Raw genomic sequence first — 17,506 nt, 5'->3', positions numbered from 1 at the left:
CCAAATAAAATCAATTTTATTTTATCGGTTTTTCTGTTTGAATTGGTTTTTATCCAAACCGTGAACACCCCTACTTACAGTTGCTCCGAAACAAAAATAAATTAATACTCCCTATGTCCCCAATTACTTGTCCATTTTTGAATTGACACACCACTTAAGAAAACAATTATTGATATAGTGAGTTTACCATTTTACCCCTATTAATTATGAAGTAGATGAATTAAAAACTTAAGATTTTCAAGAAGTTCTACTTTCAAAGTAATTAAATAAGGGTATAATAGGTAAAAAAAATTATTCTTTCTTGATTTGTCAAAATGAACAAGTATTTAAGGATAATTAAAAAAGAAAAAATGGACAAATAATTAAGAACGGAGGAAGTATTGTCTTTGAGCTATTCAAAATAAGACTTTTTTTTTGGGCTCAAACTGCTGATATGCTAATTGATGAATCTCTTTCGTTTTTATTTCGCCAAACTTTGGGATAAATTTTATTTAAATAGAAAAAGTTTGACCAAACTTTAATCTCATAGAATCCATTTTGAGCATCTCCATTGAATTCCCAGTCCCTTTTTCTCATTTTCCTTATTTGTCCTAATTGGGTCTTCGTTACCAAACTTTTAATTTAACCTAACCCTTTTGCAAAAAAATAATAATAAAATCTGGAAACCTAATTTCCAGGAAGTTTACCTGAAGAGGAGAATTCAATATTAAGCACTAGAGGAGTTGACTGGCCACAAATTATGCAAACTCTACGAGTCATGTAGAAGAACAAACCGCAATGAGCTGCCTTCATAATTGATCAATCGTTCCGACATCTCTCAATATATTATACTACAAGATTTTCTACATGTTGCTACGAACATTGGACTAATATTACACATCTTACCTAACTTAATAAGAATAATTTTACTACGTAGACAAAAAGAAGACTTAAACAATTAATGTCCCTCAGAAAATAAAAAAAAAATCACTTCTTGAAATACTATACATTTTTCACTTTAACGTCAAAGAATGAGACAATAATAGTATGCAATAGGGAATTTATGAGAACAGTCTGGCAGAGGTTAGAGAAAAAAAACAAACTTTAAAATCCAATAATTTACCAGCAAGTCATAACTCAGCCTACTGGTCTAAATTTGTGTCCAATTTTATTGTACAGGTGAATCTTTATGTCCCTTTCTATATTTTCTAGTCTACCTTAAAATACCCAACTTGTCAATATCATGAAAAATCATACAAACAATTAAAATTGGAGAATAAATTTAATAGTATTAGATCTGTGTCTTTTGCTACCAACCTTCTTACTTTCTTAAATGATTCTCCCAACTCATACACAGAATTCTCACTTTTATGCTATGAAGAAGTATACTGTTGTACTATCTTTACTGACCTTTTTCTCTTTGCTACTACCCTATGTTCTTTGCTCATCAAAAGTTCAGTTGGGAGGGAATGAAACAGACAGAATGTCACTACTAGCATTCAAGAATATGATCATTGATGACCCTTTCAAGATCATGGACTCCTGGAATGAAACTATACATTTTTGTGACTGGCCTGGGGTTTCATGTGGTCGACGTCATCCCCGAGTTACAGTTTTAAATCTTACTTCTCTGAAATTGAGGGGTTCTCTGTCACCAAGCATTGGTAATCTGAGCTTTCTTTATGTCCTTAAGCTCCAAAATAATAGTTTTTCAGGTGAAATTCCATCAGAGATTGGCTACTTACATAAGTTAAAGTTTTTACGCCTTGATAATAACTCGTTCACTGGTCATATTCCATCAAACATTTCAGGATGCTTCAATCTTGTTTCTGTTGTTCTTTCGTATAATATGATGGTAGGCAAAATTCCAGCAGAATTAGGCACATTGTTGAAACTCAAACAACTTTCTCTTGTTTCTAACTATTTTACAGGAGGAATTCCGCCTTCATTTGGTAATCTTTCTTTACTTGATACCTTTTCCGCAAGCAAGAATAATTTGTTAGGGAAAATACCTGATGAATTATGTCAATTGCTCAACTTAAAGTACTTTGTAGTGAATGAGAACAACTTGAGTGGTACCCTGCCTCCTTGTCTTTTCAATCTTTCCTCTATCGTGGCCATAGATGTTGGAACAAACCATTTAGAAGGAAAATTGCCTCCATTGCTTGGTATTACTCTTCCTAATTTAGAGTTCCTTAGCATCTATAGAAACAATGTAACTGGAAATATTCCGGTAACATTGTCAAATGCTACGAATCTTCAGTCTCTTATTGCTAGTAGAAATGGACTCACAGGAAAAGTACCACCCCTTGGAAATTTGCTGAAAATGCGGAGATTTTTAGTTGCTTTCAATTATCTTGGGAAGGGGGAGGATGATGACCTTACCTTTCTCACCACATTGGTGAATGCCACCAGCTTGGAGCTTTTGGAGCTCAATACAAATAATTTTGGTGGAGTCTTCTTACCTGCATCTGTTAGTAATCTTTCGACTGAGATTATAGAGCTTTCGTTGTCTTATAATCAGATTTCTGGAGAAATCCCAAGAGGGATATCCAATCTCAAGAAGCTTCAGGCTTTCTTTGTAGCTTACAACAGATTTCACGGTGAAATTCCGTCTGAAATTGGTGATCTGATATATTTGCAAGAGCTGGCTTTACTTGGAAATCAGTTCTCTGGCAAAATTCCAATCTCATTGGGAAATTTAGCTTCTTTAACCAAACTCAATTTAAGAGAAAACAATCTCCAGGGGAGAATTCCTTCCAGTTTAGGCAAATGCCACAATTTGGAACTGTTGGATCTTGGTTCAAATAACCTTACTGGGTTCATACCATCAGAAATTCTTGAACTCTCATCCTTGTCGGAGGGCGTGGACCTATCTCAGAACCAATTAACTGGTTTCCTTCCGATGGAAATTGGGAAGTTGAGAAATCTAGGCTACTTAAACCTGTCTGATAACAAGTTGCAGGGCCAGATTCCTACCAGTATAGGTACTTGTGTGAAACTTGAAGCACTAGACTTAAACAACAACAACTTTCAGGGTAGTATTCCTTCAACCATGAATAGTTTGCGAGGCCTGGAACTTTTAGTCCTTTCTCACAACAATCTGTCAGGTGGAATCCCGGGATTCTTGAAGGACTTCAAATTTCTGCAGATTTTAAATCTGTCTAGCAATAATTTGGAAGGTGCTGTCCCAACAGGAGGCATCTTTAGTAATGCTACTGTGGTTTCCATCATAGGAAATAGAAATCTCTGTGGGGGTGTACCAGAGTTGGACCTTCCGGCTTGCATTGTAGAGGTAAAGAAAGAAAGGAAATCAGGTTTTCCCTTGAAAATAGTAATTCCTGTAGTTAGTGGGCTTATAGGATTGACATTCATAGTTTGTTTTCTCGGCATACGACAGTTTAGTAGATCGAGAAAACCAACACCTACAGATATACCTGAAAACTCAACCTTAAGAGTATCTTATCAGTGTCTACTTAGGGAAACTGATAGATTTTCTGCATCAAATTTGCTTGGAGTGGGTGCTTTTGGGTCTGTATATAAAGGAATTTCTGAACACAATGGTACGTTTTTTGCTGTTAAGGTACTGGACCTTTCACACCATGCAGCTTCCAGGAGTTTTTTAGCTGAATGTGAGGTTCTAAAGAACATTAGACATCGTAATCTTGTAAAGGTTCTAAGTGCATGCTCAGGTATTGATTATGAAGGTAATGAGTTCAAGGCCATAGTTTATGAATACATGGATAAGGGAAGTCTACAGGACTGGTTACATTTCACTACTCAGGAGAAATCTGAGTCACAGGAAGAGCACAAGAAGCTCGGTTTTATTCAAAGATTAAACATTGCCATTGATGTTGCCTGTGCTCTGGATTATCTCCATAATGATTGCCAAACCCCAATAATTCACCGTGATCTGAAGCCAAGCAATATTCTTCTCGATGAGAACATGACTGCACATGTTGGTGATTTTGGTTTGGCAAGATTTGTTCCACCAGCAATTCCGAACTCATCAGCAAATTCAAAAAGCTCTACAGGTGTAGGGGGAACTATTGGTTATACACCTCCAGGTAATAATAAATCAAGGTTTCTGCTGGTTGTCATATATATGTCTTTTGATAAGAATATCTCTAATTCTGTAGTATTTCTTGTTGACAGAATTAGGTATGGGAAGCGACGCCTCAATCTATGGAGATGTATACAGCTTTGGCATTCTGCTCTTGGAAATATTTACCGGGAGGAAACCAACTGATGAAATGTTCAAAGACAATTTAAACCTTCATAACTATGCCAATGCTGCTTTGCCAGACAGAGTAATGCATATTGCAGATCCCATTCTTCTCCAGGAAAGAGATGAACTTGGAATGAAATACAAAGTTGATGACAATACAAGCAGTGCTGGCGACATATTTCTGTCATTCTTAGTTAAGGTGATTCAAATCGGAGTTTCCTGCTCCGTTGAATCTCCAAAAGAAAGAAAGCAGATCAGTGATGTCGTTGGAGAACTCAATTCATTAAGGAAGTTGTTCTTGGAGCAAGCATACCCGAAAGAAAAGGTTATAAGCTTCAACCTGCATTGACAGATGATGACAGGCATAGGGTTAGTCCGTCTCATGCTTGGTGACATGAGGTTAATATGCACTGTGAAACAAATTCATGAGTTTAAGGTTTGATTCTGCTCTTTTAATTTGTAGTTATAAAGTTGTACATTCCTAATAAAAGATAGCTCTTTGCACATTTCTTAGTTTAGATGCCTTATTTATTAAGATCAGTTCAACGCCTTCTGCTTAAGGTTCTTGAGACCTTTGAAATATATATACTCTGGCATCCAATACCACCTTTAGTTGTTCTAATTCATGAAGATTGCAGCATATTTCTAAATGTGTGGTTATATGCAAACATGTAATAAAACATTCCCCATATAATACTGAACATGATTTATCTAATTTTCTTTTGGTGACAGATTACATCACCACAAGCAACCTGAGTAATTATATGTTTCACTGATTTTGTTTTTATGACAAGACAAGGAAAACAAAGTTGATCCCCTAAAATCTAAAAGGAAAAAAGGGAAGCTCAGATGTGCAACTATCACCATGTTTAATCAGATGAGTGCAGAGACCCAAATCACCGCATTGAGCACAGATTCTTCACAGCTAACCCAGGAATGGAATGCACCAGCCGGGAATCGAACCCGGGTCTGTACCGTGGCAGGGTACTATTCTACCACTAGACCACTGGTGCTACTTGCTATTGTTTTGCTCATTTTACACTACAATCATTTAGATATTAAACAAAATATATAAGAGTAGTTAGAATGGAATGAACAGCCCAGATTTCTGAAATTTTGGTATTCAAAATGTCAACAAGTAATCATGTTTTGAAGTTGAGGTCAATTAGGCTTGTAGAAGGAAATGAAGTTCAAATTTTGCACATCCAAATTATTCTTCATAAACAACAATATCTTGTAGTTTTATTATTAATTTTTGAAAGTAATTGAGATCACATAAACAACTTTTTTTGTGAGGAGCATTTTTGTTTGTAATATTGTTACTATTGGTCACACTATGGCCCAACATTCAGTCTTGGGTAATGTCCAAACCAGTACTGTACTAGACACTTAGGGGTCGTTTGGTAGAGTGTATTAGAAAAAACAATACATGCATGCATTAGCCTTGTGTATTACTAGTACCTTGTTTGGTGCTCTTTTCCAATTAATGCATAACTAATGTTCGCATTTGTTATACACTCTATTGTGTATTAAGGTGTGCATTGCTAATACCATAGATTTCTAGGTATTAGCAATGCAATGATTTTAATGCATGCATTAACACGGTAAAAGACTCAATTGTCCCTCAAAATCCTTGTTTACATCTTTTCCACCATAATAGTGGAGGGTGTCTTTGTACATAACTTTTTTTATGCCATACATGTTATTTTTAATGCATCAAACCAAACAATGCATAAAAATAATCTATGTATAATTAATGCAAGCATAACTAATACATGCATTGTTAATGCAAACATTACTAATACGCTCTCTTTAGCATTATTTTTATCTACTCTACCAAATGAATCCTTAATTTCGTATTTATCTAAATTTCTGTCCTTAACAAAAAAGAATAAGAACAAAGCGCACTGAGACTTCATAATTGACCAACTGCTCCGACATCTCTCAATATTTTCGAGTAAATTTTCATGCCATATGTTGCACTAACGTTCCACATCAAGAACTTTATTATGTCTATACAAAAAAAGAATTACACAACTAATATGGTAACAAAATAAAAAGTGATTTTCACTTCTCGAAATACTTTACATTTTCACTTTTGCCGTTTAGTGCATGCTTCAGAGAGTTGTAAGTTGTTTATATCATAATAACTCCTCCTTTAATTTAATCAAAATGGTCAATGACCATAATTTTTTTAATTAAAATAAGAGAAATTGTATAATAAAAAATGAGAAGGCAAGAAATAATTTTAATTGTCTCGGAGTATAACTCATAGAATCGAACAATAATAGGGAATGTTGGTGGAATAGGTTGAAGATGAAGGAAGCTGATAATTAGAACATGTCAAAGGAACCGGTCCAAGACAGTTGACTGACGTGTTTATTACTGTAGAATTAGAGTCACACTAGGACTAGACTATTAAATCCTAACTTATGTACGACTAAGCTGGTGTATCGTGTATGGGGCTAAAGTCGACTAGGATAAAGTGTTTTAATTATAGTAGTAATACTACTCATGTAAATAATATATTTGTATTGTAATAGGACTCCTAGTGTAGCTAGTATAAGACTCTTCTCCTTTATAAGGAGCATGTACTCAACAATTTTAATTATCAATACAATCCTTGATTTCTCTATACTTTACATGAGAATTCTACATAGTATCAGAGCATTAAAACTTTTCCGCTCTTTAATGTATTAGTTCCAAAAATCAGAATAACCACAATATCAAATTGCAATGACCTCTTCTACCAACACCTTATCAACCTCCTCACTTCACCATCTTATTGTGTCTTGTTCCATTAAACTCAAGCCATCAAATTATCTTATATGGAGAACACAAATGTTTCACTTGATTCAAGTGATGAGATTAACCTACCTCATCACAGAGAATTAACCAACTAAAAGTACTCGTTCCACTGGACAAATTATTGAGAAAGCTATAGCAATTGAGAAGGATGCAGAAGACAACAACAATATTGATGATTAGGAGGAGAATGATGTGTTACTAAGAAGTTGGATCTCAGGCACCTTGATAAAAGAAAGCATATACCAGATTGTAGGCGGCTCAACTGCCAAGGAGATGTGAGAATGCTTGGAAAAAACTTATCTTCAAGCAACGAAAGATAAGGAGTTCCAACTCAAACAACAACTGCAAAGTGTTAAGATAGGAACCAAAAAGATTGATGAATATATTAAGGAAATCTAAGGCATATGTGATGGTCTTGCAACCATTCACAAGCCTGTGAATGAAGATAACAAAGTTATTAATTTTGCTAGAGGTTTAGGTCTCAAGTACAAGACCTTCAGGACTGACATGCTAGGTAAGACCTCATATCTCACTCTTAATCAATTTATTAATGCTCTTAGGGTTTTGATATGAGGGAGGATAAAGAAGAAGTGTTACAACAAAATCATAACATGGCATTCTCTGTCCAAAGGGACAGGGGAAAAGGAAACTAATCTCAAAGAAGAGGAAACAATAACTTCCACTCCAGAGGAAGAGGCTTCAAGTCTGCTGGACAAGGAACATGTTCTTATAACAGCAAATATTGTCACGACCCAGACCGTCGTGATTGACACTCACACTAACCCTTCGATGGGAGAACCACTACTACAACCCAACTAAGCAACCTTACGAAAAACTAAGCATTTAAAGATACGGAAGCAAGTTTAAATGACTAAATAACATGGAGTTCCCATAAACTCTGAAAGCTTAAATAAGCAACTAAACATAACTATTGCGGAAATTCACCCCTAGAACCTGAAAGTCAATGTACCAAAACTCTACTAAACGACAAGTCTAAGAAAAAATGGTGCAACCCCGAATCTAACATAAGTAAAAGTCTAACTAAGCAGTCTAAGTCCGAAAAGAACGGATTAAACAACTGAAGGATCCATGGCAACCTGGAAGAACTGGCTTACCCTTAAATTCGGTCTTCGATCAATGATCCCCTGGCTGAGGTCTATCAGTAGCCGCCTGAAGATGCCCTGTACTCAACAAAGAACGAGCAAGTGCAGTATCAGTACATGACCACAGTGTACTGGTAGGATCACGTTGCTACTCCAGTAAACGAAATACAGACAAGTAATTACAACACAATAAACACACATATACAGAATATATAGTTCAATTATCATTTCAGAAGCAACATACAACTTTCCAATATCAATGACAGGTAGACATGAATGTAATAATCACAAGTGGTCCTTTCATGGAACCCACACCCAAACTGTTAGTGTTTCTGAACGTGACACCCGATCAAATGTACATGTGTCGGAACGTGACATCCGGTCCAATATGTGTGTCGAAACGTGACACCCGATCTAATATGTGTGTCGAAACGTGACACCCGATCCAATATATGTGTCGGAACGTGACACACGATTCAATCAGCACAACCACAATCACAATCACACCCATAATGAACAATGCTCATAGTCATACAATCAAATAAAGGAGTCGTGGCATGTAATAGTTCATACATACTCATTTTCATCAGATTTGATTTACATTTTCTTATTCACATACATGCATGCATATAATGAAGCAATTAACCAGCATATATCACACAAATAGAAAATCAATCCATCACCTACCTCGAAACCAAACTGAATCCTCCTAAGACACTTGAGTCTTCCCTTTTCGGATTCTTTTCACTTGTTCTTGATCTAAAACAGTTAAATAATGCATGAATCAATAAACAAGGTCTAATTTACCCAGATAATAATCAAACTATCAATCCTAGTCCAAACCCAAGATCCCAATACTCAATTAGAGCTTTTCCACTATCAACTTCAGGCCAAAACCCTCCCCTAATGATAATTACTCAAGATTCTAAGTTCTAAGAATCGAATTATGGATTAAGGAAGTAATTATCTTACCTTTAGCGCTAGTAATCGTGGAAAACTGTCAAGAGCTGCTCTAGTTCGTCTCCTAGCTCTCAAGAACAAAGTTTTGCAGAAAATAACGAAATTTGGATTTTTCCGCGACTTAAGTCACGACTGTCCCGCCACAACGGAACCCAACCCGCCATAGCGAAACCCAACCCGCACAGAGACAGAAAGTCAGAATTTGAGTTCCAAGCTCCTATTTTGCAACACACCTTCAACCCTTGACGTTCAGAAACTACCCTTTCACGCCAAGATCAGTTTCAGGAGTTCTACTCGCCCAAATTCGATTCCGTAAAGCCATACAAGCTCCTTAACGTCTTAGCTATCCACTCATGTGATCAAATTCATAATTAAATCCCCCCATTCATTAGCAGATTTCCCTAGACCTTACCTACCTCAGATTTCGTCCAAATCTGGACTAGGCTAGAAATTTCCAAGTCACTACTCAAAAGTTTTCTGGCCCCAATTCTTTTCCCATTGGCTTTTCCATAACGACGGAAACAGATCGTTACAAATATGGACCAAGCTCTCATAATAGTCCTTCAGATTGAAGTCAGGAGAGGAACAATAGTGATGCTTGTAAAACTTCTATTGATTTGTTAACATTTTAATATTAATATTTTGTATATTAATTTGCTAAAACTTAGTGTTGCTGTTGCTGCCAACCGTTGGTGGATTTTTATTTGCTACCGTTGAAGTAGAGGTTAATGTTGCATTACTCTAGTGTATTACTCCATTTTTGAAGTTACTGCATATGTTACCAATTCTTGTTGCAGCGTGTCACAAGCCAACAGATGGCTTTGACCATTCAACCAAGAGAGGTTTCACTGTCCATTAAATTTTTTGTAACATCTCATATATTATTTCACTTTTTATTCCTCCATTATACCTTGTAACTTATGTAATCTCTAGGCTGTTTATCTCCACTATTAACTACCACATTATCTTCCTATTCATTGCTAGGAAGACTTTCTCAACTATAAATAGTGATGGTCTTCATTTAGTTTGGGTACACACAAGAAAATATAGAGTGCATAAAAATTAGTCAAAAAAGAGAGTTATTATTAGTCGAAGGGAGGTGTTCTTTTTGTGGAGCTTTGGACTCAGCTCTTGTCCAAAGTTAGTTGAGTTGTACTTTGTGATTAGAATGTTATATCCTGAAGGGGACAAGTCAAGAGGACTAATGTTGAACCGACAAAAACATTTGCTACAATGTGCCTTAAAGAGAGCGAGATGTCCGCACCTCAGCCTCAAGAGATTTTATTTCTTCTTTTAGTTTCAATTGTAATAATATTGTAATTTTCACTAACAATTTAAAGGGGATTCATAATGACTACAATTGTAAAAACTACGGATGTCAAGGTGGAAGATCTTAACAAGCCATTTCGGTTCAATGGTTATCATTTCAAGAGATGAAAGGGTAAAGTACTTTTCTACTTAAGTCATCTCAATGTTTCTTATGTGTTAATTGAGAAGAATCCTAAGAAAGTTGGCATCACCTCTACGAATGATGATGAAACTATTTCTCATCTAGAGAAAGTGGAAAAGTACGATGGTGATTCATTAAGTGTCGGTATTATATTCTTAATTGTCTATTTGATATTTTTTATGATTATTATGACAGAACTTACTCTAGTGCCAAGAAAATTTGGAAAGCATTGCAGAGTAAGTATAAAGAGGTTGAAGCGAAAAAATATGAGGCTAGTAGATTTTTTCGTTCTCAAATAGTGGACAACAAATCAGTTGTAGACCAAGCTCAAGACTTCATAATGATTGTTGGAGAGCTCAGGTTTGAAGAGATCAAAATTGAAGATAACCTTATTGTTTGTAGCATAGTAGATAAACTTCCACTTTCTTTTAAGGAATTTCAAAAAACTATGTTCCAAAAACAAAAGGAAATCTCTCTTGAAACGTTGATAATGAAAATTTGTATGGAAGAGGAGGCAAGATGCCAAGATGCACTTTTACAATTAGAAGAGAGCAACATCACAACGAAGGTAAATTTAATTACTTCAAATAATGCTACTCCTGAATCTCACAAAAATACTTATATGAAGCCTAAGAAGAAAAAAATAAAGATAACGAATGGTACACCTCCCAAGAAAAATAATGATGGAAATAACCAAGCACAAAATCAACAAGTTCAGGATAAGGGTCCGTGTTTTGTTTGTGGCAAGAGTGGGCATGCTGCTCGATTTTGCATATTCAGAAAACGTGATTCTACACCTCAGGCAAACGTTACTGAAGAACCTTTTGTGGCGGTAATTACCGACATAAACATGGTTGAGAATGTTGATAGATGGTGGGTTGATTCATGTGCAAACTGTCATGTCTGTTATAACAAATATTGATTTAAAAAATATACTCATTTTACGGAGCCCAAAACTATTATGCTTGGTGATTCTCACACTACTCGAGTGTTTGGAACGGGAGAAGTCGAATTGTATTTTACTTCTGTAAGGGTATTAACTTTGAAATATGTACTTTATACTTCTTTCATTAGAAAAAAAATTGATGTCTAGTTTTCTTCTTAATAAAGCAGACTTTAAGCAAATTATTAAATCTAATCAATATGTAATTGTGAAAAAAAAAAGTATTTTTGTTGGAAAAGGGTAGGGGTGTACATGACCGGTTGATTCGGATCTTTCAAATATCAAATCAAACCATTTGTGTAAACAATTTAAATTTATAAACCAAATCAAACTAATAAAAACTCGGGTTTTTTTCGATTTTTTCAACCTCGAGTTGATTCAGATTTTTCAAATATCAAACCACACCATTTGTGTCGAATGTTTTTATTTTCAAATCAAACCAAACTAATAAACCTTGGATTTTTTTTTTCAAGTTTGTGGATTTTTCCGGTAAAATTTTCATACAAACATATAATTAACTTGTTCTCCAAATATTTCTTTATAAGACCAACCAAAATACAAATATCTAAGGTGTTTCTTAAGAAAATAATACAAAATATGAGATTAGAGATGACACTAAAATATTCAATAAAAAATAATAATGAAATCATATAAAATAAATATTGCAAATTGATAAGTCACAATGAAAATGATCATAATTTAAAAGTACTAAATCATGCTAAAATAAGTATAATAAGTACTAATTACATGATTAAACATTAAAGAAAAATTAAAATTAGATTATGTATTTTAAATGTCTAAACCAATGTAAAACTAAAGAACAAATATTCAACATTGTTGTCATTCTTAGTGTTATTAATTTATTTTGTTAGCATTAGTATTGATTTAATTCTAATTGAGCTTTATTAGAGTTACTAATATCTATGGACTATAAACTTTATTGGACCATTCAAAACTCTAAGTCTCAAAAAACTTGAAAAATATGTTAAAAGAAAAATTATGAAAACATATAAGTAATATTTAGAAATTACATCAAAGTAAATACTTTTACATGTAAAATAAATTTTAAAAATTATATATATAATGTCGGGTTGGTTTGGTCTCGGTTTGACTTTTTTTACTTAAAACCAAACCAACCCAAGTATAGTCAGGTTTTTTTTCCAATACAAAACCAAGTCAAACCAAACCATTAGTCGGGTTCTTTTTTCAATTTGACTCGATTTGCGGTTTGATTCGGCTTTCGATTCGGTTTTGTACACCCCTAGAAAGGGATATGCTTGTGATGGGATGTTCAAACTGAATGTTGAAATGAATAAAGTTTCTACTACTGTTTATATGCTTTCCTCTACTAATTTTTGGCATGCTCGTTCGTGTCATATTAATGACCGTTATGTTGAAATCATGAGTAGTTTAGGATTAATCTCAATGGTTAAAAAGAATTTTGAAAAGTGTGAGGCTTGTAATAAAGCCAAAATCACTAAAAGGAGTCATTTTCAAGTTAAAAGAAAAACTGATTTGTTAGAATTAATTCATGCTGATATTTGTGAACTTGAAGGAATTTCAACTCGTGGAGGTAATAGATATTTATTACTTTCATGGATGATTTCTCTATGTTTACTTGATGAAATAAGAGTGATGCCTTTTAAAATTTATCTCCATGAGGGTTGAAAATTAGTTTGGTAGAAAAATAAAAATAATTTTATGATACTTTTTCTCCGTAACAAGAATTACATTTATAAGACTTTTAATCGCTATGACTGCAATTTTGTATTTGTAAATTTATCAAATGGATGTAAAAACTGTTTTTTAAACGGAGACCTAAATAAGGAAATTTACATGGATCAACCTGAATATTTTGTTGAAGCAAGTCAAGAAAGCAAAATGAGTAAACTCCCTAAATTCATATATGGCTTGAAACAGGCACCAAAGCAATGACATGACAATTTTGATTCCTGCATGATTGAAAATGATTTTAAAACAAATGAATGTGATAAGTACATTTATCATAAGTCTTGAAATAATTCACATGTGATTATTTACCTATATGTTGATGATTTATTGATCTTTGACTCTAACATTAATGTTATTGATGAAGCTAATTAAAATATTCTTAGAAGCCATTTTGATATGAAAGATCTTGGTGAGACAAATTTTATTCTTGGAATAAAAATAACAAGAAGATGTGATGAAATTTTTCTTGACCAGTCCCATTATGTTGAGAAAATTTTGAAAAATATAATTCTCTTAATTGCAAGCATGTTGTAACTTCTTTTGATTCAAATGTTCACTTATTTCTTGTTGAAAGTGAAAATAATATAATAAATCAAAAGGAATATGCTAACTTAATTGGAAGTTTGAGATATGTGACTATTTGCACTATACTAGGACTGATATTGCATGTGCAGTAAGAGTACTTAGTAGGTTTACAAGTCAGCCAGGTAATGAACATTGACATGTTATAACAAAAGGTATGAGATATTTAATTGGAACAAAAAAATTGTGATTTGTTCTATAAAAAATATCTTGTTGTACTTGAAGGCTTTTCTGATGCAGATTGGAACACTTTATTAGGTGATTCATGTTTTACCATTGGTTACATTTTTACTTTAGGTGGCGGCGCTATTTGTTGGAAATCAAAAGGCAAACACTAATTGCTAACTCTACTATGGAGGTTGAACTAATTGCATTAGCTTCAGCTCGTGAGGAAGTGAATTGATTGAGAGATTCGTTATTTCGAATACCTTATTTTGAAAAATCAATTATCGTATTTTAATTCATTGTGATAGCACTGCTGCAATTGGTAGAGTCCAAAACCATTATTACAATAGTAAATCCATACCTATTATGAGGAAACAGAGTAATGTAATCGTATTTAACAAGTGGTACTATTAATATTATTGATTATGTCAAATCTTGTGATAATCTTGCAGATCTTCTAACTAAAGCTTTAACAAGAGAAAAAGGTCTGGAGCACATCGAGAGATATTGGATTGAAGCCTATAAATCCTTAGTCATATATGAGGAAATCCAACTTAGGGACTAGAGATCCTATAACCATGTTCAATGGGAAAAACGAATTGTATGATGACTTGTGGTGAAAATGCACTATATTTTTTTTTCTCACCCTATGATGTGAGTGCATTTTTTCCTATAGTAATTTGGGAAGGTTCAGTTTGAAAAACTCTTAATAAAAATCTGTAGCCCGTATGGGTGGAGTGTTAAGCAAGCAGGAAAACTCTCGACATATTTCACCTATGTGAGTGTGGAAATATGTCACTTTCAGTGAGAATTGAACTTATTTCAAAAGCACTCATGAAATCGGGATAGCACAGGGTTGTAGCGTGCTGGTTTTTAAAGCTCATGTCAACACCTTGATTATTATGTGTAGATAGTGATATTTTATATCCCTTAAACAGTCATAGTTTAAGTCTGAGACCACTTCGACTCTGGAGTAAAAGTTAGTGTTCTACTAAGTGGAGGTCCAATGCAGAGCACACTTTTATTATGCATAGTAGTCTTCCTTAAGCTAATAGACTCTCCTATCTAATATTAAAATGAGTGGGGAATTATTGATTTGTTAGCATCTTAATATTAATATTTTGTATATTAATTTGCTAAAACTTAGTGTTGTTGTTGCTGCCAACCGTTAGTGGCTTTTCATTTGCTACCGTTGAAGGAAAGGTTAATGTTGCATTACTCCATTTTTGGAGTCACTGTATATGTTACCAATTCTTGTTGCAACATGTCACAAGCCAACAAATGGTTTTGACCATTTAGCCAAGAGATGTTTCATTGCCCATTAAAAAAATTGTAACCTTTCATATATTATTTCACTTTTTATTGCTTCATTATATCTTGTAACCTCCAGGTTGTTTATCTTCACTATTAACTACCTCATTATCTTTCTATTCATTGCTAGGAAGATTTTCTCAACTATAAATAGTGGTGGTCTTCATTTGGTTTGGAGTACACACAAGGAAATATCAAGTGCATAAAAGTTAGGGAATATTATATAAAATAGCAAACTATTAATTCAAATTAAATGTTATAACCACAGTTTGATTTAATTGTAACCCATAGCAAATTGTTGCCATCCGCCTCTCTCCCTGAAATTCTCGCTCGCCACTCTCGTTCTCTCGTTGGCAGTCTCTCCCTCGCTTCTCTCACTTTTATACAAACACAAATGTATAAAATGCGTTTGTGTTTGTATAAAGTGAGAGAAAACTGTATATATACATATATTTTTGTTCGCCTCTCTCCCCAGAGAATCTCGCTCGCCTCTCTCACTTTATAGAAACACAAATGTATAAATTGTGTTTGTGTTTGTAGAAAGCGAGAGAAAATTGTATATACAAATACAAATACATATATTTTCGTCCTATACACTTATAATTATACATATACAAATCTTTCTCTGTTCAGTTTTCTTTTGTATTTCTCTCTTTCTCGCTTTATACAAACACAGATTATACAATTGATTCTTTTGTATATGTATACCGAAACAGATTATACAACTGATTCTTTTTGTATATGTATACCGAAATATACATATTAATTGCCATAGAAAACATAAAGTTTGCTATGGAGCGCAATTATACAAACTATACATATAGCATACAAATATGATTTTTTATGTTTGCTAAACCTAAAATTTAATCTAAAAGTTAGTCAAAAAAGAAAGTTCTTACTAGTTGAAGGGATGTGTTCTTTTTGTGGAGTTTTGGACTCAACTTTTGTCTAGAGTTTGTTGAGTTATACTTTGTGATTAGGTTGTAGTCTCCTGGAGGGGACAAGTCATGAGGACTACTGCTGGACCGGTGAAAATATTTGCTACAGTGGGCTTCTCCTTAAAGAGAAGAAATGTCCGCATCTCAGCTTGAAGATATTTTATGGAAAAATCACACCATATACACATTTAAGAGACAATATTATGGGTTTTAAACCTACTCTTAAAAAATTCTTACTTATAACAGTTTTATTACGGGTTATAACATATCAATTCAATTTAACTTTATTTAAAAATCAATTAAATTTTACGTTATTAAATGATTAATCTTTTTATAATTTTATATTATTAATAATTTTATTATTTAGATTGCAGTTCCTTTTTTAAAATTAGTAATTATCAATGACCATTCCAAGTTTTCAGTTGCATGCAAAAACTCCCAATCACGTTAATCCCCCCCCCCCACGCCTATCCAATCAACATGCCACCACCCCACTACCCCCACCTTCAGAAATCAAAAGTTCATCTCCCTCATCTCTCTCAAAACATACTCAGGGTCGTTTCTCATATTCTTCACGACGAAGAAATCTGTTCTAACTCCTCGAAAGACTCCTCGACTAGTTGAAGCAACTTCTATGGATGAAGTACATGCTCCAACATTCAACATATTGACTCAAACCCCACCGTCAAAAAATAATGAAATTTCGGCAAAGGGTGGTTCTTCTCAGTTGAAGATTAGTCAAGCAAAGAAAACAGTAAGTCCTGCAAATCAAAAGGAAAAAAAAGAGGAAGGAGAAAATTGTAGAAGTGACCCATTCTGATTAGGATTCGAATTTCGTAAGTGAGATAAAAAAGAAAATAAAAGCAACAAATGTCGAAATTGGTCAGTCTTCAAAACCATCAAGAAGAAGAACAACAAGGAAGGAGGACTCAGAAATCCCAATTTCAAAAAAGGCAAAAAAGTAGTTAGGATATGTATTATATTTAATTTATTTTCGAATTATTCAATTTAGTTTTTTTTTAAAAATATTATATTATGATTATTGTTGGTACGAAACTTATATTGGTGTGAAACTTGCATGAACTGTGAATAATATTTGTATGAATCTGACATTAATATATGATATATGAATATTGTATGAAATGTGATTTAATATTGGTATGCAACTGGTATGAAATGTGTTTTGACATTGATATGAAATTGGTTTGATATCAGTTGCCCAATTAGTTGATTTTAGTGTCGTTTGTTAAATGCCACAGTGCACATGAATCTGGTATGATTTTTGAATAATATTGGTGTGAATTTTTT

The 17,506-nt window shown here is 33.8% G+C and overlaps 1 protein-coding gene and 1 non-coding gene across 2 annotated transcripts; one reads left to right on the top strand and one right to left on the bottom strand.

Moving 5' to 3' along the window:
- The first annotated feature begins 1,462 nt into the window (after positions 1-1,462).
- Positions 1,463-14,187, top strand: LOC125808479 (probable LRR receptor-like serine/threonine-protein kinase At3g47570). The gene is made up of 6 exons (XM_049488182.1): positions 1,463-4,046; positions 4,135-4,532; positions 5,085-5,191; positions 10,724-10,888; positions 11,309-11,401; positions 14,082-14,187. The coding sequence occupies exons 1-6, from the start codon at positions 1,463-1,465 to the stop codon at positions 14,185-14,187; spliced, it is 3,453 nt and encodes a 1,150-aa protein (XP_049344139.1).
- Positions 5,150-5,220, bottom strand: TRNAG-GCC (transfer RNA glycine (anticodon GCC)). The gene has a single exon. It is a non-coding gene; the product is annotated as a tRNA-Gly (tRNA).
- Positions 14,188-17,506: the final 3,319 nt, after the last annotated feature.

The sequence above is a fragment of the Solanum verrucosum genome, unplaced genomic scaffold (genome assembly GCF_900185275.1).
Source record: "Solanum verrucosum unplaced genomic scaffold, falcon-dt-bn FXZP01000112.1, whole genome shotgun sequence".
Classification (NCBI taxonomy): Eukaryota; Viridiplantae; Streptophyta; class Magnoliopsida; order Solanales; family Solanaceae; genus Solanum; species Solanum verrucosum.
This window is presented reverse-complemented; position numbering and strand designations above follow the sequence as displayed.

What these genes read in the sequence shown, in the direction of transcription:
- LOC125808479 (XM_049488182.1), top strand. Translation starts at nt 1,463, where the DNA reads ATGTCACTACTAGCATTCAAGAATATGATCATTGATGACCCTTTCAAG. An exon ending in AAGCATACCCGAAAGAAAAG is followed by an intron (nt 4,533 to 5,084) that starts GTTATAAGCTTC and finishes ATGTTTAATCAG; the next exon opens with ATGAGTGCAGAGACCCAAAT. An exon ending in GTTGAGAATGTTGATAGATG is followed by an intron (nt 11,402 to 14,081) that starts GTGGGTTGATTC and finishes TTTTTACTTTAG; the next exon opens with GTGGCGGCGCTATTTGTTGG.